This window comes from Carassius auratus, chromosome 4 (assembly GCF_003368295.1).
Source record: "Carassius auratus strain Wakin chromosome 4, ASM336829v1, whole genome shotgun sequence".
Taxonomy (NCBI): Eukaryota; Metazoa; Chordata; class Actinopteri; order Cypriniformes; family Cyprinidae; genus Carassius; species Carassius auratus.
Window position 1 is genome coordinate 8416761 of NC_039246.1, and position 14135 is coordinate 8430895.

General features: G+C 36.2%; 1 protein-coding gene across 1 annotated transcript; it reads right to left on the reverse strand.

Moving 5' to 3' along the window:
• Nucleotides 1–3268: 3268 nt before the first annotated feature.
• Nucleotides 3269–14078, reverse strand: LOC113057994 (ADM2-like). Its single transcript, XM_026225663.1, has 3 exons — nucleotides 13947–14078; nucleotides 13404–13624; nucleotides 3269–6438 (listed from the first exon to the last, which is right to left on the reverse strand). Exons 2-3 carry the CDS (start codon nucleotides 13481–13483, stop codon nucleotides 6030–6032), a joined length of 489 nt encoding a protein of 162 aa, XP_026081448.1. The 5' UTR covers nucleotides 13484–13624; nucleotides 13947–14078; the 3' UTR covers nucleotides 3269–6029.
• Nucleotides 14079–14135: the final 57 nt, after the last annotated feature.

Genomic DNA, 14135 nt, shown 5'->3' on the forward strand with positions numbered 1-14135 from the left:
TGGACAACAGCACAATGATTTGAGAATGCACTGTCGAGCTCTGACTGTAATTTATGTTTTAGAACAGAACGTGAACGTAATGTTAACCACATGCAGCCATTATTTTACTCATAAATCGAAAACCGCTATTCTTAACATCCATTAGAATGTCTAGAGTGAAACCCATGGCTTGAACGTGTTCATTTTCTCAAAACTACAGCTTGAACATCTCTAGTTTTGCAGCAATGTGATGTCCACTGTCTCTGCAACTGAATATATTAGTAATTTTCTATTCACTGCTTAAAGGGAAGAGTTGAAACAAGATTTTGACGTCTAAAACCACAGTGACTGTGTATGACTGCTTGTTTGGACAAGCTTATAGTTTGCAATGAATGTATGCAACTATAATTCTATTCAGTGCTCTCCCACACACTGTGCCTGAAGATGTTTGCCACTTACCCTCCCATGTTTCGAGATATATTAGTTTCTGTTTCCAGCGAAGCAGTGAGAGCCTTGCTGAGAAGAGCAGCATGCGATCTGAAAAGTCAGGGTATTGTAGTTATATGTGTTTTATAAAAAAAAAAAAAAAAAAGTTATTACATTGTAAAATTTAAATAAGGTGGTCAAATGTCTGCCTTGGTAGTTCTTGTAGAGTTAAGCTTTGGTTGCTGGTGTACTTCTGACAATAAACCAGCCTGAAACAGCGTGGAAATTCATTCTGGTTGAGGCTGACATATTGTTAACAATAGTGTTTTATAAAAATATAACGTTAAATGGCTATAATTACCCATTTTACCCTAGGAAACAACTAAAAACTGCATGTTGCAAAATACAGCATGCTGCGTTTATGTTCTGATTACTTTAGTTAAATGAGGCGCGTCTATATTTGACTCTTTTCTCGGACACTTAGCTGGTACCACCCTGATTTACTTAAGTACATATTATAAAAATACATTCAAACAATATTTGTTCATTTTTTTTAACCAGGCCAGATTCGGTAAATTTCCTCAGCTGTTTTGACCCAGTGTATCCGCTTCTGTATATTTCCTTTCCATTTAATCAAATACTCCACTTTAAAGCTTTTATATATAAATCTGAAATACAGTAAAATTCAATTAAATATTAAATGTAAATAACTGACTAAACAAAATAAAAATTATAGCTGAAATAGCTGAATAATTTCATACACTTGCCTTTTTCTTATCTTAATAAAATAAAACAAAATATTTTTATAGACAATATAATACTTATACAACATAGATAAACTGGGAATACACATTACAGTGTTTCTCGTAAGAGCGTTTTGAACTCTCTATTGTGAATCATTGAAAGGTTAAAAGAGGTCAGCTTTTTTCTATAACCTTGAACTTCAGTTTACTTTGAAGTGCCAGGAATTCAGTGTTTAATTATAATATGAGAACCTGTGACATGAAACAGAAATAGAACTGTCTGAATGTAAGTCAAGTGTTAGGAATGATGCAATCCCAGCTTGAAATTACCATTGGCATTCATGTACTGAAGTCCACAGATATGAGAGATGTGGTGTCAGATGGGTTTTTGCACCTTTTTGCAACCCCTGATGCCATCAGAATTTCTTCATATCCAGTTTGCAGACCTGTACATTGGCCCAATGGCATTTGAAGGACCCTGCGGGTTTAAGCAACCCCAATAATGTGATATTCAGCCCCTGATATGCAAACTTTACCAAGGGAATCCCACCGCAATGTGTTTTTTCCAAGGGAACCCCCTCAAGACGGCTAGAATTGAGTAGTAATTTGGGCAGATTTTGTTGTGAAAACCTGACAACCCTGTTGAAGGACATGGTCAATGACATTGACTTTGACATTGAAAGTGTTCTTCTCTAAATAAAATAATGAAATGTTATTTAGATCATTTCTAATACCTTTTACTCTATTAAAATGGATTTTCTTTGCTTTGGACCTATAATTGAGTAATTACAGACTCTGGAAATGTTTATTCCTCTTATTATATGTAATTATACGTCCTCCAGATTAATTTTGTCATTGTAAGTAATACTGCTTTTAATGAAGGCTGTGGTCACCTCATCACACGGTCAGCTGATTGGATAACCCGTCTCACAGTGACCTGCTTTTTCTGTCTGCACAGCTGTTAGTTGCGTAGCCCATGTGATAGTTGCCTGGTCATTTATTAATGGCTCTACTGGAAGCCACATTTTCCTGCCTAAGTGGAATATGTTTGTCATGGAGCTGGTGACTTGCAAGCCCAGTGCCAGTAGAAAGGGTCCACTTTTATTGCATTTGTTGGCTTTCTAACTTCAGTTTAATGTTTAACTCGTTGTATTGGATGCCAAGGGTCATCACTGGTTCATTAACATAGATTTGTGCGCTGGGAGACATTGTGTAATAAAGTTTGTGAATCTGGGTGTTGTAGCGTGTTAAAGGAATATGTTCAAGTGGTTTCAGTGCTCTTTAGATTCATAAAGATAGCAGATAAGCCTGGACAGACAATGGCTAATTTGCTAATAGTATTCAGTGGTCACGAGGTGACTTGAGGACCTGAGCTGCATTTTAGGCAAATCTGTGAAAAGTGAAAATAATTTAATATCTGCAAATATTTCTGTAGAATAATACAAAACATTTTTGGATGAATAGAAAAAAAGAATCATAAATTAAATAAATTAATTCAGTATAAAATAATTATTAAAAATTTTAACCATTTAAAAAATATTCTAAATATTAAGGTATTTTTGTATTTACAATACATATATACTGTATATACATATTTTGTATATACAATACATATATACATATATACATATATACTGATACAATAGTTGTCTTGGACTTTATACCCACACTATTGGTTTGGATGCAGAATCATGTAAAAAAAAAAAGATGTACTGTTTCTAGGGCTGTTTGTCATTTATGATACATTTATTCTGCAGGTAAAATGTTTTGCATATTAGGTCCAAAAACCAAGATAAAAATATATTTTTATAGATAGGAGCAATGGCTGCAGCTGAAAATTCAGCTTTGCATCACAGAAATAAATGAAATCTTAAAGTATATTCAAATAGAAAACATTTATTTTGAGTTGTAATAATATTTCATAATATTATTGATTTTACTGTGCTTTTGATTACATAAATGCAGCCTAAATGAGCTTAAAAGACTTTCAAAAGCATAAAAAACCTTACCGACCCCAAACTTCAGCATTTTTTTTTTGTCTTCTTCTTAAAGAGAACAACACATCAGATTTCTTCTCACTACTATGTAGTGCTTTATTTCACAGAGAAAAAAGAACATTGTTTGGGTGTGACAAATTATTTTATTGTCTTCCCTAAATATAGTCTATTTTTTCGTACCCAGAGGACAGCTCTGAGGTGTGAGAAAACACTGAATGCGATAAATAACGTCTTTGGTGACATAGATACACAAATGCAAACATAAATACTTAAATACCATACCTAATAATAGTATTCACAAAAGATTGTGTACATGATACTGAGTACGTTCTCATTCGGTGTGCTAACGCCCTTCAAAATACATTCATACAGATCCTCCTCAAAATCAGTACATAAATCTCACAAATCTGAACAAAAATAAAAACATGCTCTTGCTTTAAAGTGCTAGGCATGGTAGTAACAGCACAGCTGACCCTTAATATCAACTAAAACATGTAAAGTTATGCTCATGGCCAGGACGACGTTCATTCACACATGCACACACGTCTTTAGGACACAGATTCATAACTTTCTCTGTGCTCCTTCATCACAAACACATGCACATTAGCATGAAAGCTAACGCTTGTGTTTTACTCAATGAACCAAGCAGGGCTTTAAAGGGGGACAAAGGTTACGAAAATACGCAATACACAGAGGCAGCATACAAAAACACACACGTACACAGAACGATCAGGGCCAGATACTGACGCACTTGTAACCTTCCAACCCATGTCACCAAGACGTTCACAACAACTCATCCAAAAATAAATAAATAGATAGATAAATAGTCAAAAAAAAGGAATGTGATCAATATAGAAGTCAACATGAGGCAGGTTAAGAGGCTCTCCCTGTGCAAAAAGTACAGATTAACCAGGCTCCCAGCAGTTTAAAAGCCTTTTAATTATGATAAGTCACGAGACATCAATCAAATCGATTACAGCAGAGAGAATGGAGTCGGAAATATAGAGAGCCTTTGAGCAGATTAGCACCAAAGCACCAGCGATTACTACTTCCTATGATCATCATCATCATCAGAATCAGCCATGACAAGAAAAAAAAATACTTTTTTACAGTTACGAACACCAATTCCAGCCCGTTTTAAGATAAATGAACAGTATAATGCCAATGCGCAGAAAGGTATCAAGTAAATTCAGGTTTTTTGGTCGGTTCTCTGCCTTTCTGGAGCCATTTGAAAGCAAGCTGTCCTATAACATACATCACATATTGGGAGAGTTTGGCCTGGATACCTAGCTGGGATTGAGTTTTTGAAGTTTAAGTAGGATTTTTGGGATTACTTCTGCTATTTTAATCCTCTGACATGTACTTTGATGTCTCACAGCATTCCCCGACATCCACAGACCCCCAAAAGGCATGGAACTTTTCTGAAAGGTTTCAATTAAATTGGTCGTTTTTACAGGTACTTTTCCCGCGCCTGTTGGGTATTTTTGGTGTGTGTATCCACCCACGTATTCAGACATGATTATTATAACATAAGGGAATTCTTAAAATACATGACACGGTTGGAAGAGTGCTTCTGGTAAGGCCATTTTCCCGAAAGACTTGGAAAGCCTGCTCCTCAAATTTTGGTAGAACTAGAGTCTTTAATTAGAGTCACAAGAATGACTTTGAGAATTACTTAAGCAACGCCAGTCAACGTGTGTTAAGAAAAAATGTAAGGGCATTTATGATATTAAGAATTGGTCAATTTGCTAAAAATACTGCTTGTGTACATACAATGAAAGTGAATGGGGTCCAAAACCAACTTCAGATCCCTTTGACTTACACTGTATGGACATTTTTCAAAATATCTTCTTTTGTGTTCCACAGAATGACAAAGACATACCAGTTTGGAACTTTGAGTAAATCATGACGAAATGCTTTTTTTTTTTTTTATATAATATTTTTTTTTAAAGTGTTTTGGCAATCAAAATGGTTTTCAAGCAGCCCTTAAGCTAGTTTAAGGCTCTATTATGGAGCTGTAACCTTGGTTATGGGTATTTATAGATGAATTATGACCATCATTTAGAATTGCTCCAAAAAGTCTTGCTTCTGTTTATAAAATGCAGCAAAGCTCAGCAGGAGTTGAAACTGAGAACTTGCGGATTACAACTCATTCATGTGACTTTATAAACCACGTGAAGTGTAATTTTTCAGGCGCCAGACCCTCAAAGCACACGGAGAAGCAACAATGTGTTAATCCGGATTCAGCTGCGATTGCTACTGTATTGTTATGTGGGTTCAACCAAGGGACCACTGTGTTTATAAATTCAGACAATTCACCATTGTCTAAAACCCAACATTTAAACCCAAAGTTGCAGTAGCTATTCAAGTGACAAGGTATCAGATGGTGGTCGCGCACCACCTCCGAAGTCTGCTTTCTTCTTAATAGTCTTCTGGAGACACAAGGTGAGAGGGTTCAGAGTTTTTTTTGGAACACATGAGCCTCACATTGACAGAAATCCAATCCCACACCTTGCTGAAATCCACATTAAAGGCTCAGGCGGTTTGATCAGTGGTGTAGAAGTTAACAGCCTTAGATGAGTCGGGACGTGATGCGGAATAATCTCTTATCTGAAGATTTAATGACAATATGAAAATAAAGAATCAGTTTGAGTACCGAAAAATGGGAGGCTAGGGTCAAAGTGTTTCAATTCAAAATTCGCCATCAAGTAACAAGAGGTCCTTTCTGTCCAAAAAGGCACAGTATACAATCCAGAAAACCAGGGCAGAGAGGAGGAAAGAGTACTACAGCAGTATCCTATTGCAATAAAATAAACAAACACCAGGACAGATATGTGTAACGCTGTTTTCTTGGTCTTAGTTTTAGCCGGACGCCCCTCTATCTTCATCCATAGCTGTGTGGACTGCGTGGGTTAATGGGCGACTCTTGGCGTCCGCTTTGCCCGACCAGTTGATAAAGGCGATGACTGAGGTTTTGCACCTGGCAGGTACCGAGGACACATCCGACGCGCTTCAGTTGGCCGTGATGATGGTTGTGGTGGCCTTTTGAGTGCACATGGCGACGACCTCTGTGTCTAGGGTTCTCTCCTGTTTCGGTGGACTCTCCTGCTCTTGGTTGACCAATGGGGAGTTGGTTTCTTGTTGTGTCTGAAGGTGGAGATTTGGAGAGAATGGCCCTCCATAGAATGGTGCGGTCGATGGAGATGCCATGGTCGGTGTTTGGGCTCTCAGTAACATCTGCGGAGATGCTGTTTTCCTCTCTTAGCTGATGGAGTCTTGTCATGAAGTCCGACCTGCAATGAGACAGAAAAGGGACTTATAAATGCACTTGCTCAGGTTTGAACAGGAAGTAATATGTTGTTTCACTGCACTCTGGAATACTTGATTCTGATTGGGCAATTTGAAACATATTTGATCCATTTCTGTTGTCAAATATTTTAATGCTAAAAAAACACTTTTATAAATCGGTTATAATCTCTCCATTTTCTTCTAATGAAGAATAGCTATCACAGCTTAACACGTAAAAAAAATGTTTGATTTTAATAGTTATGAATGCAAGTTATTTTATAAATAATTGTATAAGTAATATAATTTATTTAACTTATCAATATATCAATTCCTATAAGGGCTTAAAAATATATTTGTAAACATTATATCATTTCATACATAATTTATAATTAATATAATTGATTTACTTTTTGTTAAATTAATTAATTTGATTATTTATGATTTATTAATAAATATTAAATTGCACCTTACACTTTTCTATTTATTTTGCTATGGACGAATACTGGTTGCAAAAATGTAAGGTATAAAACTATAAAAAAATAATAGCAGATTTCATTGTGAAATTGGGTTTATGAAACTATTTACTGCAAGTTTGGCTTGATCCAACATGTAGCATCATTTACTGCAGATACTAAATGTGCAGTTTGGTCAACCGTGCAAACATTTACTGCAGCCACCGACTCCTTGTAAAACCGTGTACGGCAAACACACTTGATTTACTCTGGTTTTGCTATAATGGCCGAGGCCACCTGCTCTCTGTTTGATTATCACACACTGGACACTGAGATCCTTGCTTTTTGCACAGATTTTGCTCTTACAAAAGCAAGCAGCAAGTCATGGCAGGTGCATGCTAAGACAGAGGCAATATTTTGACTTGTGAAGGACACCGTTCCCTGCATTTTTACGCTTTTATTACATGCATTTTTGTACTTTTATTTCCAAATGATCTTAAAAATCTGCCATAAGCATTACTATAAAAGAACAAACCATTTCTACAAAACCTCTAAAGCTGAAATTTGAGAAATGACAGGGTGTATAGCTGAGTTGGACCACACCATCTAATCTCACGGTATCATGCTAAACTTAGCGAGAAAAGCATGCTGAGTAATGCTGACATCGCCAGACATGTCTTTGACATTTTTTGCTTGCACACTCTTGAAAGTTTACAAAACTCAGCTTTCCAGATATATCACTTAGACTTGCAATTTTGTGTAAATGTTTAACATTAGACCTTTTATTATTTACTTTAAATTGTTTTTATGCACTTTATTCTTAATATAATATTGTTATATTATTTACCTATATTTTTTGTAGGAATTTTCTTCTCTTTTCTTCTTCTTTCCCTCAGAAAGTTTACTTTCTCAGTGCACAAACTACATGCACCCGGCTAGTTTTTTCCATTGCATTGTGGTCAACCAAAATACCACCTTTTTAAAATATAATGATTATCTGCCCAAAGTGGCCTGGGTGAATAGTAATTTTCCCTCTGTTTCAATGTATGCCATGCCACTGGTCTAATATGTCATGCAGTATTTCAATTTTTGCGTATTCAGTCTCCACACCTCTGAAAACGTCTCAGGGGCTTCACATAATCAAAGCTAGATTCTCTTTGAGCTCAATCCAACTATGACTTCATCCGTTTAACCTTCCACCTCTTCTGAAACCCCATTATCACACCTCAGTATTTCTCAAATCCTTGAAAACATCTGATATTCGACCCTGTCTCGTGGCTTATACTAAATGCACTCACATTTCTATACTTGAAGAACTTTAAACATACATGGAACTTTCAATTGCACAAAAGGTTCTTTATAGGTTCTTCAAATTATTCAAATTTTAGAACTGCTCCGCTAAAGGTTCTTTGAGGAAACCAAAATGTTTTTTTCTAACTGCTGCTTTGTGATTTTAGGGTTTTCTAGACCTACAGAGATTTCTGCTTTATTCTAGAAATGTCCTGTTTATCCATCCCATTGTGTTCCATTTGTTAGATGGTGAATAAACTTGAGCAGGGCTGAAACCTAACATATAGTTGAGCAGACGTGCTAATTAAAAATCTCACTTGCTGACATTTACCTAACAGACCACAATGAAATGGGATCTGTGATTCTGGGGTATTTGTAGTCTGAGCATAGTGTGCAGTCAGGAAAATTAGCACCTGGACCTCAAAATTCAACGTATCGTGGTATAAAGGTGGTAATCAAGTTTGCAGTACTCTGTTGCAATACACTGAATAGCTGAGGCACTCAGAAACCATGTCAAATCTCCATCAAATGAGCGAATATCAACCTGAACACCTTTGGAGGTGGACTTTACATCTTGAGTGATTTCATCTTTTGTAATGCAACATGTTCATTGCTCATTTCTGCCACTGGCTGCAAACCTCTTGTCTGGCTTGGTGCTGGCAGACTGCCACCAAAACCCTGTGATGCCTTGTGGGAACAATTTCTTTGTGGGAAAACAAGGAGATTTGATATTTGATTGTGGTTTATTCTGTAATCCTCCACTGAGAGAGGCAGGTCAGATCAATGCAGTATTATTGTTGGTTCTTGCCGTAAGCCCGTGATTTTTACACCTCTCTGAAACTGGTCATGGCTGTTTGTGAATTGGTCATAAGCGGGTTATATTTAGCCACAGAGAAGAAGTAATTATTGTACCTGTGCTCTTAAATGGATTACGTGACCATAAGTCAAACCAAGTGACCTTCTCCAGTTACTGAAATATATTTCCTTTTAGATATGGCACATAAAGTAGATTTTATGCTCAGGTACAGTACAATAAAAATGAATGCGATGCACCCAAAAATATATTATAGAATTTAAAAAAATAGATTTATATAATTCAATGTCATTTGTTTTATTTGTTTAACCATCTAAATAATGCTTATTTAATGTTAAAAATATAAAATAAAAATATTTTTTATTATATGTTGAAGTGCCATAATAATACTAATATGCTACCTATACAACTCTGATAATCTACTTTCAGTAAATGGGTGGTGAGGGTGGAGATCGATAGAAATCAAATTGTGAAAGGCTGTCTGTTGAGACAGCTGAGACAGCTAGTTATTTGAGTAATTAAATTGACCAACGTTAGATTAGTTCATGAAACCAAAGAAAATGACCCTTGTCCTCTAAACCACCTTAAACTTGCTCCATATAAAATGTGAAATACTTGACTGTTGAATATAGACCGGAGAAACAGCACTTTAAGGGTTAAACTGTGAATTAATTGACTAGTGAATTAGCGATTTGAGCCTGTCAATGGTTAGCGTATAGCGGTAACTAAGGGCAATTTCAAATCCTTTCTCGTCTTGTGTTTGTTTTTATGGTTTTTATGGTTTCAGTTCCGAGTGGAAACATGCCGCTTGAGGATGAGGAGAAAGGAATTCTGGTCTTAGTTACTAATCCACTACGGAATTCTGCCTGATGGATGAGTTTTCCCTCTCGCTGCTATCAATAATGACCAAGCAGCGTGGTGTAAAATGCGAATGTTTATGTTGTAAACGGAGGACTGCATAACTCAAGACCAAACATGACCGGCCCAGATTCCCATTGAGTGTGAACCAGCGCAGCACAGAAAAAGTGAACTTTGGGACCTGTTTCCTCCAACTTAACTGAGAGCAGATCTGATGCTCTGTAATAGACAGCAACATCAACGTCCTTTAAATCTTCTTTATTGATGATTATAAAGAGGATAAAAAGTCAGTAATTTATACCAAGAGCCTCATATATCCTCTCTAACACAGCGCTGAACCAAACAACCATTTCGGGCATGGAATGCAGACAATACCACAAATAAGCATCCTTGTTACGGCTGCTGTTTTGAAATATACATTTGACTTGTTACTTGGCTTTTCTATGCATATTCTCTCACAAACTAAACCTCAAGATATTATGTAAGGGAGAAAACTAGGTTATGTTGTGCATAGCTATTCTCAGAAACCCATTTCCTTCCAAAAAAAGAGAGAGAGTTTAAACCACTAGAACAGGCCATGTTCGATTCAGGGACAGCATGTCAAAGCATGTCAAACAATAAAAATCCCTGGCTGGTATCGCAAAGGTTGCTGTACGTTCTGTGTACATGGATGCTTATCGAACACTAAGTGAGTCCATGCAAAGAACCCAAAGTTCTCCAAGAAGAATTAGGACACAACTGAGAGATATCGAAAGGTCAAAGAAAAACAGATAGACCAGATAGGGACTATTTAATAATGCTTTTATCAGTCTTTTTGGAGATTCAATACACTTTTGCATGCAGAAGAGAAGCATCTCATGACAAGGGGGTAAGTAAATGATGACAGAAGTTTCATTTTTTGGTGAACTGTCTCTTTAAAGCCACCCGACCTTATTACAGTAATCAGAAACTGCTTAACAGAACAGTATTTATCAGTTGTTTATTGTCACTGTATAACTGTAAATCAGACGTCTCTGACTCAATATCAGTCTAATGTCCTCACCAAATATTGCAAAGCCCAGCAGAAAAGCATGCAGCTTGCATGTGCCACAATTAGATCAAGGGGATATGAAGCCTATCCTTTACATTTTGGTTTGATGCATGAGGCATTATGAGGTTTAATGAGTTGCTTTGTATAGGCAAGATTAAGTTCTGAGAAAAAACTATCCATTAAACTTATGGGATACAATTTTCTAGTGCAGCCGTTCAGAGCTTGAATTATCAGTTTTTGTTCGTCTGTTCGTCCTAATATTGTCAAGAGAGACAAGATGAAGAGAAATGCTCAGCTCAGCACAGCAGGTGTCAGCCAGAAGAGGGCACACACAGACACTCATGCTCAGCACTTCATTCCTTTTGAGTGCAGTCATCAGTCGTCAGCCAGCAGTAATGACTTGACAAAGAATGTCATTGCTTTAATACGTTTAAATTGCAGTTTTCAAGAATAACTTCTCAATATACTATTTCAGGAATCTGAAGGCCAATCAAATGAGCATTTGGGAAAAAAGTGCCTGATAACATACTCCCACTGTAAACTATCCCTTTGTCAGATTTGTTGAATATTGAATTATACTTTTGAATCAGGCTGTTTCTTATTCGACTAACCTTGACTCAGAAATGACGCAAGCACTTATCACAAAAACAACAAAAAAACAGATTGTACATTCATTTGTGTCACTTCAGATGGCATGGCGGTAACAATTAAGTATTCTGTTAATCACATGATATGCACCAATCTCTTTTGGGAAATGACTAATGACTTGTTTTGTGAGGTTAGGAGCCAAAAAGTGCATGATGCAATGAAGTTCACCGCTTACCTTATGTAAAATGGAACATTGTATTCATTGTATACATTTGTGTTGTTTTACTATTAAAACAATGATTCAAAGTATAAAACATTGTTATTTACAATACACAGCATGTTTTTTTATCATAATTTTAGGGGGGATAACCTTTAAATAAATCCCCCTCTCCCCCCGGGATTTATGCCTATGTGAATTTCCCAATAAAGGTTTAGGAAAGTTACTGAGAGTGTGTTTTATAGTAAATGGGAAACTACGACAGTAAAAAAGTTCCTCAATAAAATCCAAAACTTTGAAGCTTCTCTCATTATCAGGAAAAACAGGGGAAAAGGAAATGAAAATCAAATCCAATAATAAACTACTTTCATTTAATGTAATAATACTTTGAAATCTATTTTTCATAATGTTTCTCAGTTCCTTTTTCAGAATAAGGCGCTTTGGGCTTCCCCACTGATAAAACATTTTACTACTGGAATATATATGTATATATATATATATATATATATATATATATATATATATATATATATATATATATATATATATATATATAATAGCATAATATAGAATACATAATGGTATGCCCTTTAAATATTATATTTATGTATTTCTTTTTCATATTTCTATTGATGGAGGTTTAACACGTCACCTTTCAGAGGCGCAAACTTCAATGAAACCGCTCTGGTCATGTGATTCTTTACACCAGCATTCAATGTGCATTCAGTTAGTTACAAATATAAAGCAATCTTTGTATATGAATGTATATTAATTACTTATTTGATAAGCATTTTTTTTTTATAATGGACTGTATGTTTATATATTCTAAATATTATCACTGAACAAGCTTGGTTTTCTAAAAAGGCCGGCCGGCAGTCAACTGTGAATGGTGGGATGCGTGCGTTTAAACAGTCACGTCTACCACCCTGACTGACCTCGTTCACTTCAACCAGTATCCGTCGCGACATAACATCGTCTCTTTGTGTTTCAATCTCCTTTTGTATATAATACAACATCCCTGGTGCAAGTCTACTTCGAAATGTTGATGAAAACTGCAGTTAAGTTTGTCTTTCATCATGTGTGTTTAACTTTTTGAAGGAGCAAAGACAATTTTGCGCGTTTGACTCTTTTAGCGAATCGGTTCTTTTGAATGATCCGTTTTAAAGATTCACCGGCAAGGCTAAAATACTTAGTTGCTGTTTATGAAAGTGTCTTTATTTTTAATTTCATGTGCTCTTACTCAGTTCATAAAAACAAAACATCCTTATAATTTACATTTATAATACAAATATAAAAAATAAGGTTTTACTATTCTTAATATGCTATTTATATAGGCCTTAATTTACATGCAAAATCAGTTTGTCATTGCAACATTTCTCAAAAATGTACGTAGCTTTTCGAAATGTAACGAAAAGGAACGGTTTTCGGTTTAAGTCAGTGATTTGATGACTCGAGAACACCTCAGTCTGATTCGCTCAGACCGGTTTAGTAAACTGGTTCAGCGGATTTATTAGAAAGATTCGACTCAAAAGAACGGCTCCTTTAATAGTAGGCTACAGCGCAGCCGTTCATTCATTCTTCATCGCTTCTTTAATTACTTCACAACAGAAGTCTGCCCATATAGCTTACCTACATAGGCTACTATACTAAACATCCAAAACAAAAGTTAAATGGTCCGACCATCATATTTTAGATAGGCTATTTAAAAAGCAGATTCCTACCTGTTTCTCACCGGTTGAGCCAGCAAATGTGAGGAGAGCAGGCTGATGCAATACACAAAAACCGGGAAAAGCGCTCTCATCGTGGACGAATAATGTTCACACGCCCCCTTGAGCAGGAGGGTGCTTCCAATGCACCTGGACAATATTGAATTTCCAGCAACTGAAACTACCAAGTCAGACTAAAAGTCCAACTTCAGGGTTTTGTGGTGTTTCAACTGTTCCTGAAATGAAAGGGAGGAAAATATTAATTGATGCCTACTAGATTTTTTTTTCTCCACGCGCAAATGAAAAACACATTAGTAGCCTACTGCAACCATTTGCTGTTCATATCTGTAGTAATGCCAGCTGCATTTAATAGTTATATGATTAAAGTTAAAGGGTTAATGTCATGCACAGAGTAAGCTGTATTAGTGCATCAGCTCTAATTAGTTGCTAACTAATTATTACAGCCTACTCCTTTTCTTAGTTCCGTTTTAAAACTCGTTCTGAGTATATTTTATTTAAGTGCATCATATATATAGCCTATAAATAAACGTTACTGACCTTTATCTCAGGTGAAGATCTAATGCCACGCGCAAAAGTGTCTCGAGAATTTTCCCACGGGGGCGCACGCGCTCGCCAAGATCTATCTGCGCTTGTGAAGTCTGAGGTTCTTCTGACATTGACGCGTTTAAATATGGACTGGGCGGGACATTTTCCAAAGGTGTGTCGAATGATATAAGGGCAAACTCG